This window comes from Cotesia typhae, unplaced genomic scaffold, assembly GCF_013202065.1.
Source record: "Cotesia typhae breed Kobodo isofemale line unplaced genomic scaffold, CoteBio_Ctyphae contig_5, whole genome shotgun sequence".
NCBI classification, from domain to species: domain Eukaryota; kingdom Metazoa; phylum Arthropoda; class Insecta; order Hymenoptera; family Braconidae; genus Cotesia; species Cotesia typhae.
In genome coordinates, this window is record NW_027423757.1 from 12758628 (window position 1) to 12778675 (window position 20048).

The 20048-nt window shown below is 28.3% G+C and overlaps 3 protein-coding genes across 10 annotated transcripts; 2 read left to right on the forward strand and 1 right to left on the reverse strand.

Moving 5' to 3' along the window:
- Positions 1 to 2075: 2075 nt before the first annotated feature.
- Positions 2076 to 4572, forward strand: LOC141530551 (NF-kappa-B-repressing factor). The gene is made up of 7 exons (XM_074247730.1): positions 2076 to 2770; positions 2876 to 3009; positions 3163 to 3391; positions 3472 to 3598; positions 3681 to 3853; positions 4085 to 4258; positions 4329 to 4572. The coding sequence occupies exons 1-7, from the start codon at positions 2592 to 2594 to the stop codon at positions 4489 to 4491; spliced, it is 1179 nt and encodes a 392-aa protein (XP_074103831.1). The 5' UTR covers positions 2076 to 2591; the 3' UTR covers positions 4492 to 4572.
- A 309-nt stretch (positions 4573 to 4881) lies between these two features.
- Positions 4882 to 8605, reverse strand: Mmy (UDP-N-acetylglucosamine pyrophosphorylase mmy). Of its 2 annotated transcripts, none has more exons than XM_074247727.1 (4): positions 8466 to 8605; positions 6008 to 7192; positions 5539 to 5935; positions 4882 to 5458 (listed from the first exon to the last, which is right to left on the reverse strand). In XM_074247727.1, exons 2-4 carry the CDS (start codon positions 6487 to 6489, stop codon positions 4925 to 4927), a joined length of 1413 nt encoding a protein of 470 aa, XP_074103828.1. In that variant the 5' UTR covers positions 6490 to 7192; positions 8466 to 8605; the 3' UTR covers positions 4882 to 4924. The 2 variants fall into 2 exon arrangements, with proteins under 2 accessions (XP_074103828.1, XP_074103827.1); XM_074247726.1 differs by lacking the exon at positions 8466 to 8605 and adding an exon at positions 7313 to 7891.
- LOC141530546 (uncharacterized) lies at positions 8518 to 20014 on the forward strand. 7 transcript variants are annotated; one of them, XM_074247719.1, is made up of 15 exons: positions 8518 to 8656; positions 9002 to 9163; positions 9360 to 9517; positions 10574 to 10756; positions 10930 to 11284; positions 11377 to 12965; positions 13277 to 13363; positions 13570 to 13821; positions 13904 to 14047; positions 14246 to 14338; positions 14571 to 14714; positions 14796 to 14960; positions 15043 to 15126; positions 15353 to 15583; positions 17989 to 20014. In XM_074247719.1, the coding sequence occupies exons 2-15, from the start codon at positions 9016 to 9018 to the stop codon at positions 18007 to 18009; spliced, it is 3654 nt and encodes a 1217-aa protein (XP_074103820.1). In that variant the 5' UTR covers positions 8518 to 8656; positions 9002 to 9015; the 3' UTR covers positions 18010 to 20014. The 7 variants fall into 7 exon arrangements, with proteins under 7 accessions (XP_074103820.1, XP_074103819.1, XP_074103821.1 ...); XM_074247718.1 differs by having other exon boundaries at positions 8545 to 8684; XM_074247720.1 differs by having other exon boundaries at positions 8545 to 8684; positions 15356 to 15583.
- The last annotated feature ends 34 nt before the right edge of the window (positions 20015 to 20048 follow it).

Sequence of the window (20048 nt, forward strand, 5' to 3'; positions counted from 1 at the left end):
ATTTTTAGCGGGAATTATAAATTAAATATTCAATGAAAATAAAAATTTTACAAAAAAATTTTTTTAATTTTAAAAACAATAACTTAAAAAAAAACTTTTATTCATCAGAAATGTGGAATGGAAAAAATTATTTTAAGGAGTTCGGTCGATCTGAATGAAGCAGAATAATTTTTGAACCAAAAAAAAACTTTTGGTGTAAATAAATTTTACTTAATTCAAGAATTTCTTTTCTTCAGTGAAACTCTTCGAAATAATGAAGTAACTCATCAAAATGATTTTTTTGGTTATGAAGTTTTTCTCTTAAACCAAATTATTTTTTTTATCAGTGCAGAAGTATTTGTATAAATATCTTTTTTTATTTTCTTGTGCGCATTTCATGCTACATATTTACGTTCGAAACCATTTATATTTTTAAAACAAGTCCTATTTTGTAATAGTCTATCATTTCAGGGATTGTACTTTTCAAAGCCACGCCCTACGAAAAATGCAAAATGGACATTACACGTATATATATATATATATATATATATATATATATATATATATATATATATATATATATATATATATATATATATATATATATATATATATATATATATAGTATTTGACCTTCCATCATTTTTTTGAGTGAAAAAATATTATTATAACATTTATTCTTAAATTCGTTGTACTACATATTTTCTGGTAAAGAATATTCATACTTTAGATAACTTTAAATTATAAAGTTATGACTACCGACTTACAATTTGATATCACTATTAAGGAAAGCTTGGTTGTAAGTAATAAGAATAAACTAGAAAAATGACTTCCAGCTAAAAAGTGGAAAAAATATCTACAAAAAAATGAATTTTATTGATCATAACTCGACTCAGTAAAAATGAATTTATTAAAACCAAAAAAATTTTTGAAAAGGCCGTTGTTTTGAGCAAGAAAAAGTTTTTTTTTGGATAATAATATTTTCTTAGCTCAATAAAAATCTGCCAGTGAAGTTTCAAATTTTCTTCGCCAATCTCGAAAATATTATTTAAACAATTTGGGAACTTATGCTGATGCGATATTTTAAAACTATGCTCAAAGAAAAATTTCTTTAATCGAAGTGAAAATTTATTTAAAACGATCGTTTGTTTAGTCTAGAATATAGCATTATATGCATGCCTTATAAAATAAACATTATCTAGAAAATATGAATAAATAAAGAATATATAACTCACCATATCTGGTGATAAATTCAAATTACATGAATGACTTCCGTTCCAGGGCTTATTGGTAACATTGCTTCTCTCTATCCCATGGTAACTACATTTGGAGTGTAACTTGCGAACTGCATTATCCACAAATTTTGAAAATTTTTAACTTCCCACTTTTTACACTGGGATCCCTTTGGGACCTCATAATATGTACGATACTGTTGTTTATGTTGAAACTTGGAAATGGTTTTCATAAAACTATTTAATTAATATTATTGTTTAAAATTTAACTAAAATGTGATTAAAATCTCCTAAAAATTCTACACGGAGCTGATCATTTCTTTTTTAGTGAATGGTAATAGTTTTTTTTTAAATAATTATTTTACACATGACATTTTTTTCCCATGTTTAACCTACAGTTTACTTTTTTTCATTTTATGTAAGTATATTTTAAATTTTACTATCTTCAATTATTATCAAATTGTAGCATTTTAATTTTTCTAACGACCAAATTCATTCCCCTATTTTTTTCTTAATTATAAAATTAATTATTAATTTAATTCAATTTTAAAAATTTTAGTGCTACATTCTGACACCAGACGGCGCTTCGGTAGAAAAATTTTTAAATGGCAATTTAGGGAGAATGCCCTTAATTAATGTTCAGAAACCATTGTTTAAAGAGAAAGAAGTGAATGAGTAAAATTTTTTGAGAAAAATTGTAAATAATATATTGAATTGGGAATTGTATTAAATAAATCGATACATAATATTTATATAAATGTTTTTATTATAGAAAGTAATAAAAATTAAATGTTTAATATTTTTTTTTATTATTATTTGAACTTCAATTCACATATCTAAATTACTGATAATTTTAATTTAATTGCAATAAAGAGTTTAATTTAATTTTTATACGTACCAAAACTTTCACATCATAAGTATTTGACACACTTGTTTGAGGCACGACTTTAGCGGTTATGACACTTGAAAAATTATTTTGTTTTTCAACTACACCATAAACATGATTAGAGTTAAATAATTTTTTCCCTTTTTATCATTTTGGCCACGTATAATATTATTGACAACTGGTTGAAAACCATATTTTATTATTTTTTCCATTATTTATAAATATTTTATGTTGTTTATAATGAATGTTTTGATCCCACTATCTTTGGCAAAAGAACACTAGAGAGCGCTTACTTCGACAGTAGTGCTGCCTCTATATTTCACGCACGATCCCTATGGTGTCTTGAGTTTACACTAAAGATTTACGAGCAATTCACGTGCAAAATAATCAATTATTGAGATAAACTGTTGTGTTTATTTAAAAAAATAAAAAAACTTAAAAAATTTTAGAAATATTTAAAACAATTTTATTTTTATTTTAAATATTTAATAAAAATGTCCGAGGCGAGTTTTAATACTGATTGGGATGTTGAAAAACATAAATTGGAGTATGAATGTGATGATCATTGGGAGTTGAGAAAAAATTTCCTCAAAGCACACAAAGATAAATATCCTGAGGACCAATTGGTGTGTTTGGCTCAAGTGTTTACTAATGTTGAGCTTTTGGGATGCAAGTAAGTATTTTTGTTTATTTTATTTTTAAAAACTTGAATTTAATTGAGTTAATAAAATCTAAAATTGTTGAGCGTCGACTAATTTTAATGTCATTAATTGAAAAGGTATCCAAAGGAAACGATGGATTTGGTGGCTGAATTGTCACAGGATGTTGCCAAAGAATATCGTGAAAAGCATAAAAGCAAATTGCAGAGGACGTTTGTCAAAGCCTCGGACGCTGCAAGCTCCAAGGCGAAAGGTACAAAAAATTGTGAGTTATCGTGGAAAAATATATAGTCCTGGAAGAAATCAGTATACTATTTGTTATTATTATCATTATTATTACATTCATATTTATTTATTTATTTATAAATTAAAATTTGGAGTAATCAATTGGGATTTATTTTTTTAGGACATAATACCGCTCACACTGACACAGCATCGACGTCCACAAGTAAAAGATGCAATGAAGACCCCGAAGATGATCCTAGCAAAAGAATGAAAATAACAAGCCAGCCGTTTGGTAATTTAGTTTTGCTAGATTATCCAAATAGTTCGCCGCAAATGACGCTGGATTCTTCGGTAAAGATGAGTGGCCAGCGGATAGAATGGAAGTTTCATATGGCACAAATTCTTCAATGGTATGATTAATTATTATTGCTAAAAATTAAATTTTTATTACTTTGCGTGATAATTAAATTAAATAAAAATTTAATTGCAGTCGGTGTGAGTTTTTTATAAATGGAAAGAAAGTATCCGAAGGAGCTGGCAACACAAAAAAAGCATCGAAAGCAGACGCTGCTAAGAAAGGTCTAGCCATTCTTCAAAAGTATTATTATACTATTGAGGTATTTATTGCTAGTAAACAGTGATTTATTATTAAATACGAAAGAAGATCATTAATGACTTGGTGTTTTATTATAATTACAGATAAAAGACGATTGGAAAGTTAACCTGAGTGGTAAACAGTCTGAATTAAAGGCAGATGACCCCAATGATAATTCACTTCAGTCGGATGGTATTGGAGCTAAGCTAATGAAGTTGATGGGTTGGGCTGGTGGTGGTCTCGGCAAGTCGGAGCAAGGCATCACCGAACCCGTTACGTAAGTATTTATAATCTAAGTTTTTTGTAACAAAATATATGAAAATTAAGTTAGCTGACATTTCAAAATTTTTAGAAATTTTTTATTTTTATTGAAAAAATTTCACATATAGAAAATTTGAAAAACTATAAGTACAATTTTTTAGAAATATTTTTTTAGTTATAATTTAATTAATAAATAAACTTCATTCATTTTTTTTTTTTTTTTTTTTTTTTTTTTATCTATTTGTAGACTCAAACGACAAATCTCACGGTCAGGATTTGGATTGAAATTAACTTCGGATAATATGGGGCTTTTTAAGAGAAAATGCCAACAGACACTGTCTCAATATATTCGAGAAAGTGATACACATAATTATTTAGTATTTGCCGATTTTACAAATGATGAACGCTCAATTATGCACGAGTACATATTTTTTTGTTAATTAATATTTTATTAATGTTTTAGAGTTTAATGTTATTATTTTGTGTCACAGCTGTGCAAGAAGAATGGGATTAAAGTCACAGAGTCATGGGCCTAAACATCAGAGGACACTCTTGATAACGCGTAAACTAGAACCAAGTGATCTTGTTAAGGAATTATTGAAAATTGGCGGAATTACTGATAAATATATATTAAAAGCTCCTACCGACGATTAAATAATATAATAATATTTGTATATTACTTAAAAAAAAATTCGTAATCGTTTTTTTTTTTTTAGTTACATAATGTTTTTTTAACTCTAAAGATTCCAGGAGCTAAATTATTTTATTTCCTTGTTTAATTTTAACAAGTAAAATAAAAAAAAAAATCTTTATAATATAGTTTGTCATTTTTTATTTTTGCATTAATCATTAAAAAAAAATACAGAAAAAAATATTCTAAATACAATATATATATATATAATATCTTTCTAATGTAAAACAACGTAGTTATGCATATAAATTGATTAGCACATTCGTCTACACTTGTAAAATTATCTCGTCAATAAGTAAATATCACCAATTAATTACTCTATAATATGATATAAAAAATTCTACACCTCGAAATAATATTTATAAATTTATTTATACAATAATATATGTATATATACTATTCAAATACTTTTGGCCCCTGTATAATCTCGGGAATGTCTTTCAAATTTTCACCAGCGTAAGACAGTAACGGTGAAATTTCAACGTCCCCTTGTACAGACTTAGCTCCGGCATTTAAAAGCCACGTTTTGTGAAGCGCTAGTAAATCACTGCGTGCTGTCGACGGGCAATCCTGACCAGCAGAATCAGCATTTTTTAGGGGACTAAATTCAGCTTCTCGTGGCGCTTCCCAAGCTGCAAATTTTTTAGAAAATCTGATCACGTCGAAAATGAATTTTTCAATCTTAATCCCATTAGGGCTGCTCGGTTTATGTCTCACGCCATTACTGTCTGTGTAAGGAATTTTTTTCTTCGCAACGTGAAGTGGTAATTCCTCTTCATGATAATCCGCTATATTGCGGAAGAAATTGAGCGTGAAGTAATGATTACAGATGTTTCCAGCGTTGAAAACAAGTTTCCCATTAGGACATCTTAACTCTGAGGTTTTTTTCGAAATTTCACTGTACTCAACTACTTGATACTTGCCATCAACCTATTAATTAATTTTATAACATTATAAAATTTAATTAATTAATTAAGTAATTTGATAAATAAAGTGTCTTAATAGCAAACCTGACAAACAACTCCAACAGCTTCACTGGGGTTAGCTTTGTCAACAACTTTAACTCCACAGTCGGCTCCTTTATCAACGCAATAGCCAATGAAAACAGGATCCGCGACTTTTATCAAAATATTATCAACAGAATGAGCGTGTACACTGTTAATACCGCGCTCAGTCATATCTTGGAGTATTCCCTGTACTTTTAACGCACGATATAGCCCGCCATTACCATCAGGGGCTTTTGACAGCGCGTGCTTTTCATCCAATAATATTTTTCCATCGAATCCAAAGCAAGGTATCATCCCCTGCTTGAAAGCTTTAATATTATTTTCATTCAATCCAAAATAATTGTTTTCCTTGAAATACTCAAGCGTTGACTCGTGAGTGGCTCCGCTTGTCATCAAATACCTGCAATAAATCAATCAACGATTAAATAAATAAAATAAAATAAAAAACGTTAAACATATGGTGATAACTTACAAAGTGATCCCTTGACATTTTCCATACTTTTCTTCAGCCATATTCTCTAATCGCTTAATTTTTTCAGCATGCAATTGAAACAAGCTCTTGTGTGATGGCAATCCAACATCGTACATTCCCTTAGGATAAGTGACACCCAGCCTAGTGCCTTGACCACCAGCTAGAACAAGAACACCAACCCGTCCAGCAGCTATTTCACGGAGCCCGATGTCTTGATATTTTTTCAGAAGAGCACTGTCACAACTGGAAGCCGAGGCAATCGCTTCATCTTTTATCGGCTGGATTCGGTCGTCCAATAATTTATTATTATTTTCCGAAGACTCAGTAGCTCTTTTGAAGTAGGAAGTAACCTCTAATAAATTAAACTCCAAAATATCTTCCATCAGATGAACACGCTGATCTTCTGTCAGCTCATTCCAAAAATTCAACAGATGACTTTGATTGTATTTATTTAGCTGGGCACGAATAGTATCTTCATCCATGTTCAGTTATTGTCAATCACACGAAATAAAAAAAATATTAAGTGTAAAAGTTAGACCTTGAAGATTTAGGAGTACTAATCTGTACAGAGTATACAGAGTTATTGCAACGAGTTTATACCTGAAAAGGTATAATGCAACTGAGTTAAAAGTAAGTGTAGTTAAGAGAGTTGTCTTCAAAGTAGCGTTGTATATATTAAAATGGTGGGAGCATTGGAATCGAGTAATGGTATCAGCATACAATATTGTTATAAACTGAACGAAACTCTCTCGCTAGGCCAAAGAGAATAAGGAACTTGACATTTAAAAAATATTTCATTATCGTACTAGGCTGTCGTTGGTGGTAGTGGTGCTGTTGCTGCTGGTTCTGGTTCTGTCTTGTTCTACCACTTTTGCAACACTGATCTTTTACATCAGATCGTTGACCCATCCGTTCACTTTCACAATTGCTCGAAAAATCTCTCAACGATTTCTCTGATCCACTCGCATTTCCGTATCCAGCTTTTCGTTTATTATTATTATTATTATTGGTATTTGGTAGCCAGTCTCTTGTTTTAATACGCCAGCAAAGCAACATTTTTTACTCTATTCATTTACGCTACGCTTGAAATACTCCGCGTGGCATTTAATTATCTGTCGGCTTATCAGATCTGAATAGTCCTCCGTGTCTAATTGACCATCCTCTGTGATTCATCGGTGCTCTGGTCTAGCAATTTTACGATAAACAAATTATTATTATTATTATTATCATGATAAACTACTCTAAATATTCATGCTTAAAAAAATAATAGGAATATTGATAAATTAATAATAAAAATAACAACACCTTCATATAGCTCGGATTTTATCTGACATTATTTGATGAGATAAAATGTCAACTGATGGTGATAACAGCTGGTTATCGTCAATACATTGTTGCGACAGATTTTATTATTTTTTATACACGGGTTAAATTGTCTGTTATATCATAATAAAATTTAATACTATCATTTTTTTTTGTAGTTATTATTTTTTACGCCGGCGCAATGATTACATATTTACATCATCCACGCTCACAGACGTGGAGCCCCAACACATCCAACATACACGTCATCACATTTAATTATTTCGATAACTTACGAATGAGTTCACTCCAAAATATTTGATAAAATAAAAATGTCAGCTGATAAACTAATAATATTTTTTTTTTTTTTTATTTATAGACAAATATTATTTTAAATAATGAGCATTAAATTCTGCAGAGCGAAACACTAATTAAGGTTAAGTAGTAATCAAACAATAATCACAACTAGTAATTGGTCATAGAAACATCGCATTTTAATGTTGTCTTTAATGACCTTGACGGTGAAAGTAGCCAGCATTATGAAATTTTTTTAATCCTAATAATTTCTTATATTAAATGTCATAGATTAATTTTTTTTTCTTGATTAATAATTTGTCTATAAAGTAAAATTTTAAATAAATATTTATGATTATTTTTTTTTTCAATTTATGAAATATAAAATTAGTAATAATTTCATACAACTATATCTGACAATAATTTTTTTTTTTTTTAATTAAATAAATAAACAAAAATATCTAAAATTTAAATTAAATTTCCCGGTATAAATAAGCGCCAGCGCCGCCACGCGGAAAAAATGTAAACTGACACAGTTGGTACCAAAATTGAAAAAAAAAAGACGTCTGCAACAATTATAAATATTTACAATTTATCAAAAGGATTGTCAGATAGATAAGCAAGCGTAATATTGTATGAAATTGTAATAAAATACATGAATGATAATAATAACAAAGTATAAGCCGATAAGAGTGTTAAAATAAATAGATAAGAAAAATAGCGTTAGGAATTTAACAATCCTCAAGTGTCTACTTAGTCTGCGTACGTGGCACCAGCGTCTGCCAATGAGGATAAGTGTAATTTTGATAGGCGTGGTTAAATGTACACATTCTCAGATTATCATTGCATATATATAGAGTACCGTTGTTTTTTATGCAGTGGTGTGTAGCTCAGTTGTATTTTCTCCGGCAGCCATAACTTCTCGTGACGGCATACCTTAGCTTGTGAATTACTGTCGTGATTCCCCCTGTGGGACAGAGTTCATCATCATATCCACCATCCACGATCGAGAACGACAGCCACGGCTACGAGACAACGACTACAACCAACACCGTAACAGTTTAACAGTTTTTACTAACAAGTAACTTTTAAACATTTACATTATTACATTAACACGTCTTGCGCTCTTAATATCCGATTATTTAATAAATATAATATCCTTTTAAAAGGTTACACCCGAGCTCCTCCGCTCTTTTCGGAGTACTTTAGCCGGCTGTGATTTTTTACCACGACACACTACTCCATTCTATTCGTATCCGTGCAGTGTAATTCTGTTACACATACCGGTCACTTATTTTACACTTTTTCCACATAATTATACATTTTTTCACTTATTTTATTATTATATTTGAGTAATACGTCTAATATATTATAATTATTTAATTATTTTCCCGACAGATAAATAACATACGATGGATTCACAAACGATACTGATCTATGCTGGTGTGGTGGTTGTTTCCGCGGGTGTTATTTTGCTGGTATCAATTTTTGGTATTAAAGAAAAATCTTACGAAGAAGCTATCGCCGAACAACGTAAACTTCCTGATGACTTACTACTAGGTAAGATTATTATTATTATTACTATTGTAGACCTTGTATAGTTTACCAACTGTATGTGTATAGATAGAGATATAATATATATTTTGATAAATGATTAAAAGGCAATGAGACCTAGAGTAATGAATAAAAAATAATAGTATAACCCGGTTTAATAGTATAACAAATAATCATTTTCTGGTTTTTAAATGATTTGTAGGTAAAAAAGACAAAGGTAAAGATAAAAAGCATAAAAGTAAAACGGGTAAAAAAGTTAAAGAGAAGAAAGATGAAAAAGATGATAAGTCGGATGATAAATCGGAGCATGTACAGTTTGAAGAAAATCCTCAAATTTTACCAACTGAAGTAAATGTTCAAGTAAGTTATACATACTAATAATAATATTATTTTATTTTATTAGTTTTTTATGCATTCAATATAACAAGTACCACTTGGATGTACATATTTATATTGAAACATATTTATTTGTTTATCGTTTAACCTGATGGGGACTATTCATATATAAATTAATTACTTTGCATAGCATTAAATATCTTCCGTTCTCCGGCTATTTCACGCCTGAAATACAGTACACTCGTTTGCATATCAAATGTAACACATGTAGGTCATTTAATATGACAAATATCTGGCTAAACAAAATTTATTTTTATATATTATTATACACTTATATCATCTTACATTCTTTTGTTGCTACACCAGGGAAAAAAAAAAATAAAAAAAAAAAAACATTTCTATCTAACAGCTATTAGAATTATAATTTGAAATAAAAATAAGTAGAATAAAATACATATAGCTCTAAAAATTTAATTGCCAATCACGACCGGCAATTATTTATCAGCTTACTCTTATACACAGTCAATTAAAAGGAAAAAAAAAAAAAAAAAACACTCCAATATTCATTACATTTCATTTCATTTATGTTTATTTAATTTAAATTAATGTAGTGTACCGCGTCCTTGCGTTAAATGATTTGATTGATCCAAATATATTCTTATATTTCTAAATGTCACCGATTCTCCGAAAGATAATAATTTTTTTAGAGGTATTTAATAAAAATAATTTATATATATATATATATATATATATATATATATATATATATATATATATATATATATATATATATATAAAACACCTGATGCCATTATCTCGATATTTAGTTTAACTCGCTATTTTTTGTCTTTTTCGCTTCGATAAACTTTATTAAAAAAACGAGAGATTATTCGTCGAAAATTAAAGTTTGAGAAAAAAATTACAGATAAGACAAAAAAAACATTGAGTTATTAATAATCCGATACATGCTTGCACACATCCGTACATTCATAAATTCATACATACTCATAATAATAATAATAATTGGTTTTTATTAAACACTTGGGCTTTTATATTTGGGTATATTGTGTTGTAATGCAGGATGTTAGCAAGGGGAATAAGAAGAAGAGTAAGCCTGAAAAGGTAAAGCCAATCCTTGTAAATAAGGATGAGTCACCGGTTGTTGTGACTGAGTCAATAGCTTCGCAGCCTCCGTTGGTAAATGTCAATCATTTTGATGTCATTCACCCAAAGGACGACCTTGAATTAATTCGGAGTCAAAGTGTAAGTTACGGATTCGGAAACGCTTGCTTGCTGCACAATATATTGTCAATTTAATAGATACACTTTGCTTCATTATTTTTCATCGCTTGATTGGACGTTTATTAATCCTTTTTATCTTTTAATAATTTTTCATTTCCAAAATTTTTTTTAATTTATTTATTTATCTTTAACAGAAGGAAAATCTCCAGCAAGCGATTCAGTCAGAATCGATGACAGGAAAATCCTCCCCTAAAGAAACACCGACTAAATCTAAGAAGAATGTTGTCAAGGAACCCGTTAAAAAAAAGGAAGAATCTAAAGACGAAAAACAAGAAGTAATCATGACTGCAGCCATGCAGCAGGCAGCAAAAGCTTTAGTAGCACTATCAACAACTTCCCACATCGCCAAAGAATCTAAAGAAGCACCGCAAAAAGAAATTCAACAACAGCAACTGCAAATTCAACCTAAAGATACAATTCCAGTTCAGCAGTCAAATAAAGAAGCTAATAAAAAAAATAAAAAGAAAAATGACATCCTAGCTCAAATAGGTAAGTATTCAATTTAAATGTAAACATTTTTGGTAGCTTTTAATGCATTGTGCTAAAAAAAAAAAAAAAAAAAAATGGTTTACTCGTTATAGGCGGCGATAAAGATGGAATTCATGTGTCTTTATTGATGCCGTTGGTACAGAAAGCCGAATTGAGTCGCTCTGAAATCCAAATTCTCATTGATTTGCTCTTGAACAAGCAATTGGACAATCCACAAGAGGTTGCTGAGTGGACTGAGGGCCGTGCTGATCCAGTAATAAAGTTGAAGAAACAACTGAGTGAAAAAGAAAAAGCTCTATCTGAAGAGCATGAAGCCAGCCTGACTTTCCAGAATAAAGTTAAAGAACTGAGGGCTGAATTAAATTCAGAAAGGTCTAAAACTTCTGGTACCATAAAGCAACTTGAAGAGAATCTCAATGCCAAAACAACCGAGGCACAAACACTCCACACTCGCATGCAACACATACTTGAAACTCACGCCGCGGAAAAACAGGGTTTCGCCCGTCAAATAGAACAACTACAAGCTAAGGTCAATGAAGATGCCGCTATTATTCATAAAATGCAGGAAGATCAAGGTCAGACACAAGGACATCTTCAGCAGGAAATAATAGCTCAGCGTAAACAGCTTGACATGCAGTTTGCTCAAATGCGTGACAATGAAAATGCCTTGAAGGCACAGTTGGCCCAGAAACACGTTGAGATTGAGCAACTCCAGAATGTAAACATGAGTGTTACTCAAGAGCTCCAGGTCACCTGTGAGAGTAGCACAGCTGAGATTGAACTTCTTAGACAACAGCTTGGTATGATGCAGGATCAGCTTATGCACGCAGAAGGACAATTACAGAACTTGCGTGATGCTGAAATACGCATTCAAGATATGGCACGGCAACTCGAGGAATCACATCGCGCCAATGCTGATCTCGATCATCGGATAAAAAATATTCATCGACATGAGCAAGAATTGCAGAAGCAGGTTCACTCACTCCAGAATGAATTGAAAATTGTCAAGGCTGAGGCTGGTGACGCTACTGCTTTGAATGGAGAATTAAACAAAGTTCAAACGGAATTGAATAAACTAAAGTCTGATTTATCTGTATCGCAAAATGAAGCCAAAACAGAAGCTATAGAAGTAACTAATTTGAAAAACTTATTGGGTGATAAAGAAGAGGAAATTAAAAAACTTCAAGTAGAAGCACAAAAAACTAGCGCCGTTGTTAAAAATTTGGAATCGGCTTTGAATGATGCTAGAAACGAATTGAGTAAAGCACGTACTGAGCTGACTAAAGCCCTCGAAGATTTGAAACAAGAAAAGAACAGAGTTAAGAATCTTACTGATGAATTGAAAAATGTTAAATCACTGGAGAACAACCAAGAAGCCAGTGGTGATATTAAATTATTGAAAACCGAAATAGAACAACTGCAGAATGGTGATAAAAAATCAAGCGCCATTCATCTTGAAATAATTAAATTGCAAGAAGAAAATGAGCGACTTAAACATTTACAGCAGAATCAAGATGATAATAGCCAGATTGACGCTTTAAAGAATGAGTTGAAGATTAAACAGGGTGAATTTAATCAACTTAAAGCTCAAGTCGAGGCTCTGCAACGCGACGCAAATAATCACTCAAGTACAGCTAAGCGATTGCAAGAGGACTTGGAGGCCCAGCGGTTAAAGAACAACGTAAGTGTTTTGCTAATTAAATTCATTTATTATTTGATTTTATGGTTTGCAGTTTTTATTTCTCATGTCTTCCATCACTTTTCGAGCATTTTATTTACTAAAAATCATTTTACCACATCGTTGTCAAAAATTATTTTACTTTCTTTTGTAAATTTATTGCTTTAGATAATTCTTGTTAATTTATTCGTATTTTTTATTTTTTTATTCTTCTCCATAATAACTATTATTATTATTATTATTATTATTATTATTATTATTATTATTATTATTATTGTTGTTGTTGTTATTGTTATTTTCGTGATTGGTCACAGGAATTACGCACTAAGAACTGGAAAGTGATGGAAGCTCTTTCAGCCGCCGAGTCGCGTGTTAAATCTGATCCCAGGAAATCCAGTGACGTAAGTCTTGGACGTCGTTTATACAAATAATAAACATTTAAATTAGTATCCATCCGCTAATCCTATTCATTTTTTTAAAACGTTGGGTTTTTTCGATTACTCGCATTCGTCATCGTTTTATCATGTTAAAACATAAATCATCAATAGTGATATGATAACTATCAGTAAAAAAATAAATAAAAACAAAATTCTTTCTAAATTTACAGGACAGCATTGAGATGGTGAGAACTAAAGAACAGGAAATAACAAAATCATTGCTCCAAAGGATATTCCCCGAGATAAACGTTTCAGAAAAATCTTTTGATAAATGGCTGGAGACTTTCGAGGAACGTGTACAAGTTGCTTTACAAGATAATAAAAATACCCTTGAGACACAAGATATTAATTCTGACTTAGAAAAACAAAATAAAAATTTACAGGGCTTGGTTGCTCATTACAAACAAATTATTATCGATACAGTATGTTTTATTATTTATTTAAATTTAAATTTAAATTATTAAATTACTTATTTAATGTATTTTAAATTAATTCTATTTTTAGGAGGGAATGCTTAATAATCTTCAAAATAATGTAGAGTCTGAAGAATCAAGATGGAAAGCAGACTTACGACAAAAAGAAAACGAAGTTATTAGTCTAAGATTAGAATTACAAGAAATTAATAATAAAACAACACTTAACGATAAGGTAATCAATAGTTAATGGTTATACATTTTTAATTGCATCTATTATTCGTAAATGTTTGCATGACTTTTTTATTTTTTTATAATATATTTAAAACTAACGATTTTATTTATGCTTTATTAATTTTATCGAGATAAATTAAACTTTTATAATTATTAAATAAATCCCTGCATGTATGGTTGTTGTAATTGGTGTACATAGATTCACGAACAAAGGGACACATGTCATCACAGTGATGGAGTTGAATTTGCATTTAGTTGCATAGAAAAATCTCTACCTAACATCACTAAAGAGGTACGAAATATTTAAAAGGATCTATTAAAATAAAAGAAAAATAACAATTTAATTTTTTATTTTTTAATAATTGTTCTTTTTGATCAAACTTGTAATCTTCAAATAAGGGTAACAATTAATAATGCATGGCTTTTTGTTTAAAATAAGTATAATAAAACACTAATATTAATGATAAAAGTAACTAATAATTGTATGTTTGTTATTTTTAATAAAATTTGATAATTATTTTTAGCTTCAAGAAAAAATTTCACAATTAGAATCAAGATTGAAGGGAGAGGAAGCACTGAAAGAAAAAACCAATTTAGTAACAGTAAAAACAACTTACACGTCACCTATTCAAAAAGCTAATTTTGCCAAAGTTGAACAACTACAAGAGGTTTTTATTTTAAATAAAAAAATTAATGTTAATAATTATTTATTTAATTATAATATTTATATAAATACATTTTTTTAAAAGGAAAATCAGAGATTAACGCAAGATTTAAAGACTGAACGTGCAAAGAATGAAACTTTAGACGGTGAATTGAGTAAATTGCGCTTGCTAGTTGAAAAAAGCGAAGCTATTATAAGCCAAGAGAAAATCTCGGTCTCAAAACTAGAGGAAGAAGTCTGTCGATTAAAGGTAATTAATTGTTTTTATAAATAAAAGTCGCTTTCTAGAGTTACAAGGATTTAATTATTAATAAAAAAATTTTTGAAATCAGAATGAAGCTATCGGTGCTTGCAGTAGTGTGGATCAGTCTTCAACAGTGAACGGGCCTCTGTCGTCCGACTGCAATAAGCCGGAGGTTTGTATATATAAATAAGTTTAGTTTCTCCTATGAAAGTACTAACATATGAAAGCGGCAATTTATTTGAAGTAAATGAATTTAGAGCGTTAATAATGAAAATGACTAAGCTAATAGTTTGATAAATAAATAAATAAAATAAATTGCCGTTATCGTAAATCGATTAGTTAGACTTGCCCGATCTCTAACCAGCTAATCACCTATTATATATAAAAATAACACGCAGCAGATGAGAGCGACCCAGTCTTTGTTAGCTGCGATAGAAAAAAACCTTTTCGGAAACCCGGAATCTGAAAACTGTTCCATAACCAGCTCCAAATTGGTTGTCGAGTCACAACAAGATAACAACCGTGACTCGTTTACCTCCGAATTAAATTCCGATAATTATCATACGGCTGCTTATGACGTACAACCTATTAACGATCAACAACATAAAAAACACAAGAAAAAGAGGAAGGTAAAGCTAAAATAAAAACAAGCATGGCTAACTTATTGATTGGTCAAAGTGTTGCGAGAAAGTATTACTGGCTCGATTAAATATTTATTAAAATATGACAATTGGTGTATCTTTACTTTTGGTAAATGGATATGAGGATTATTTTCCTTTTCTTTTTTATTTTTTACTTCATCTGTTTTGTTTACCCTGTATCTACAATCATTATATTTCTACAGTGCTAGTTTTTTTTTTTTTTTTTTTTTTTTTTTTTTTTTTTTTTTTTTTAATTCTTGGATCAGTGTATGATTTTTTTGTAGCTAATTCTAGCTGCATTTAGAATTTTCCCCAGTATAACACACCGTTGACCCATTTTTCTTCTTTATTACTCACTTAAATATTTTTTTTTATTTTCTCACGATGTTGAAATTCTAATTGTTGATTAGATAAGTGCATCAACATCACTATATCTGTGGGTTTTATGTTTTTTACTGTTCATTTATCAAAATTTAAACTAGATACTTGAATAAATAAATATTCTTCAGTTAAAAAATATTCTAGAGATGATTTTTCTACGCTCCTGTGGGCTCTTGACTATTTATGTATTTTTTCTTCAACTTCTGCTGTGTTTTGAAAAAATAAAAATATTTTTTTTTTTGTATTATTTAATTACAATGCCAGTAGCGAGATAAAAAAATGATACTGATACCTCAACGCATGTAACAAGAAGAACAAATGATATTTTATTACGTCAGGTTGCCTTTCTCCCAGTGTTTAAGTCTGCACCAAAATTAAATACCAATTTTAGGAATTATTATCGGGCAAATGTATAAATTAGAAAATAATAAAAGTCGCGTATTAAAATTAACGTAATAGTTGAATAACAATTTGATTTTAATTGTTCTGACAGTCCACAAAGAAAGCCACTTCAAAGCGGCGCAGATTCGCAGGTATGCTAAATTAAAAGAGAAAAACGCGATATATTTTTATTTTATATCGTCGTTTTTTCCGGGAATATAGCTATCAATAGCGGGCCGTACGGTTTTTTAAATGCTTTTTTTTTTTTAAATTAATTATTTATTTATTTATTTATTTACTTATTTTTTTTTCTCATGTATTTAATTATTTAATTTTTTTAATTTAATTTAAAATTCATTTCATCATCATCATCATCGTCACTTGTCATAATAATCGATAGTTAACCATTTAAAGCACTTGATTAATAGATCGACTTAGCTTGGGTTTAAGCCACTCTCAATAAAAATGAATAAATTAAAAATAAAAATTAGCATAATAACACTTGTGCAAAGTTTAGTCCCCTATTTGTTTAATCCTCATATATGTTTGTTATGACAATATATATAACTAAGTGTGCTGCATCTTGTTTACTGACTTAAATAATTTATTTAATCATCAATTCACCGATAAATCCATGACCTGATTTAATAGATTTGATTTTAATAATTAATAATTATTGATTAGGACAGAGAGTGGCTTTCACTGCTTGGTATTATTTTGCGGCATAGCATTTAAATTTTATTAACTCTTAATATTAGAAATTTTATCAATAGATAAATTATTTATTCAATTACAGCAATACCATTTGATTAAATAATATTTAACAGTCATTTTTTTGAATTAATAATTGGATCTGGTGATTGGCGTTTTGAATAATTAATTAATATTAACCTTAATATTACTATAATAATAATTCCGCGAGTAATATAAATATATATTTAATGATTAATTAAAATGAATTGGTAATACCGTTTAATGTATATATTATATTTATAAATAAATAAATATAAGTGGGATTAATTTTGAGTGCAAACACTGAGGTAAAGGGTATTTTCATCGTAGACAGGTTAATCATATTAAATCTCATTTATTTTTCATTTGTACAGATAAAATCATATTTTAATTTATTTATTTATTTATTTCAGATATAAGACATATTATTTTATATTTACACAAATATTAAATTTATTTTTTATTTATCAATGTGATTATATTTTATTTTTAAATGTAGCTGTGTAAATGTTTGCTTTTACTAGTTAGTACAATCACTGATAAATATATATATATATATATATATATATATATATATATATATATATATATATATATATATATATATTTTTATTGAGTCCATTGTAAAAAAAATTATTATTATTTATTTTTTATTACCTGAATTTGTTCTAATGCACGGCAAGTAATTAATTTAAAAAGCTTGCACTCCATTTTTATTATTCTACTACTCGTCTAAAATTTTAATACGTATTTAATAAATTTAATGTCTTGTTATAGTGATTCTTTGCATTTTGAACATATATGGATTCACGTTCGCATTTATATAAATAAAAAATAATTGTTTTATTTATTTTTATTTATTCAACAGTGACTTTAATATTTTATTTAATTTTTTGCAGGGTGGTTCAGGAAAAAAGTAACATCTAGAGCTAAACTGCGCTAGTGAAGACTACAAAGGAGTTGCGTAGAATGCAAAAAAAAAAAAAAATATTATAAAAATAAATAAATAAATGGATAGTTTTATTAGCACATAAAGTCTAACTGTAAACGTCGATAGACAGTGACTTTGCTACTGAGAAGACTAAAATAATAATAATAATAATAATAATAATAATAATAATAATTAATTATGAATAATGTTTATTATAAAAAATATATCATATTTTATTATATGAAGAATTAAGAAAAAAAAATATTAAATGAATAAAAATATAAATCGATGCATAGATAGATTGAAAACAAAAAAATTGTGAAAAAGATCAATTAGAGGGTTTAAAATATTAAATAATTTAAAATAAACACGATATTTTTATTTTAAATCAACAATTCACTCCATTTGAGATTTAGTATGCAATATGTTTTAAAATACAACATAAATCTAGTATATTATATTATGAATTGTAATTAAAAAAAAAATGATAAAATCTTTAAAAAAATAATTTCACTCAATTTGAATAAATTAATCTATCAATTGGGCTAATTAGAAGTTAATTAATTAATGAGTAATCAAAGTATATAAATATATTAATTATATAAATGATAAAAAATATTACTTCAGTCGATGCATTTGAATTAATTGAGAAGAAATAAAAAAGAAAAATATTAAATTAACTATATACACAGTCGTACGTGCAATAAAATATTCGATTAAGAACAAATGTATGAATATAAGTATTCTAGTGAGCTTTGTGCAACAAAATCGTAGCTCAAGCCCAATAAATACAAGTTTATGTGTCCAGCAATCGACAACTTGATGATAATAATACCAATATAACTAATAATAATAATAATAATATTAACAAATATTAATTATTGAAAAGCATGCTTGGAGATAAAAATAATTTTAGTAAATGTTTTTCAATGGTAGTTTATATATTTTTCATTTTATTCAGGGATTCATATCGAAAGCCAATAAAAAAAAACTGACGAACGATTATATTAATTAAATTTAAATTTTATTTGTAAATTTATTTAATTATACTTTGAAGCGAATAATAACAATTGCAATTTGTATAATTAATTTATTTGATTGAGCTGAGAACAAACAGATTGATGAATGGTTAACGACAGCCAATAATTGTAAATTTATTTACAACACTTGGTGAATGGAACACTAATGAATTTGTTAATAATAAATTAAAAAAAAAAAAAAATTATAAATGCTTAGGGTATAGTTTAATTAACAAAAAGAAAAAAAAATGGATAAAAAGAACAAAAAAAATTTTTTTTAATAGTTTTTAGAAATTTTGAATGCTTTTTTTATTAAAATAATGTTCACCAAATTGATTATTGATACAGCCTAAAGTAATTGCTGTTCATTTATTAAATAAAGTATATATGTAAAACATTTTTTCATTGGATACCGTACTTATTTTATATACATTTTATAATACAACTACAGAATAATTAAGGGGTAAATTACAATGCACATTAACTCGATTGGACGGTTAATGGTTTGGATTAAAACTAAAAAAATTTATAACTAACCACTTATTCGTATGTTTGTATTTAATCCCTAATACTCATCGTCCAATCGACACTTTACTTTTATATATTTTAATTTTTTTCTCATCGACACAAATATCAGCTCAACATTAAAATGTAAAATTATTATTATTATTATAATTAATTGACATAGTTTATAACAATAATAATTAGCCAATTAAAACTAATTGATAATTTACAAAGGCTATTAATAAATTCACTACTTTTATTATTAGTTAACCGAATCTCTGTTGTCAAATTGGAGAAAAAAATGAAAATTACGGGAAAAAAAAAAAAAAAAAAGAAAGAAAGAAAAAGAAATAAAATACTCGTGAATGTTATTGTAATATCCAAACCATTGGGGTCAGCCTTAACAATCCTGGTAGTATCTTATAACAGTTGCTATATAGCATTAAACATACTAATAAAAAAATATATGTACCCTGCAGTTTATATATTTATTAACTATTATCAT

Coding starts and splice junctions, on each gene's coding strand:
- LOC141530551 (XM_074247730.1), top strand. CDS start 2,592: ATGTCCGAGGCGAGTTTTAATACTGATTGGGATGTTGAAAAACATAAA. Junction 3,010..3,162: donor TGCAAGCTCCAAGGCGAAAG/GTACAAAAAATT, acceptor TTATTTTTTTAG/GACATAATACCGCTCACACT. Junction 3,854..4,084: donor GGCATCACCGAACCCGTTAC/GTAAGTATTTAT, acceptor ATCTATTTGTAG/ACTCAAACGACAAATCTCAC.
- Mmy (XM_074247727.1), bottom strand. CDS start 6,489: ATGGATGAAGATACTATTCGTGCCCAGCTAAATAAATACAATCAAAGT. Junction 5,936..6,007: donor AAATGTCAAGGGATCACTTT/GTAAGTTATCAC, acceptor GATTTATTGCAG/GTATTTGATGACAAGCGGAG. Junction 5,459..5,538: donor CTGTTGGAGTTGTTTGTCAG/GTTTGCTATTAA, acceptor ATTAATTAATAG/GTTGATGGCAAGTATCAAGT.
- LOC141530546 (XM_074247719.1), top strand. CDS start 9,016: ATGGATTCACAAACGATACTGATCTATGCTGGTGTGGTGGTTGTTTCC. Junction 14,715..14,795: donor AAGTTGAACAACTACAAGAG/GTTTTTATTTTA, acceptor TTTTTTTAAAAG/GAAAATCAGAGATTAACGCA. Junction 15,127..15,352: donor CCGACTGCAATAAGCCGGAG/GTTTGTATATAT, acceptor AATAACACGCAG/CAGATGAGAGCGACCCAGTC.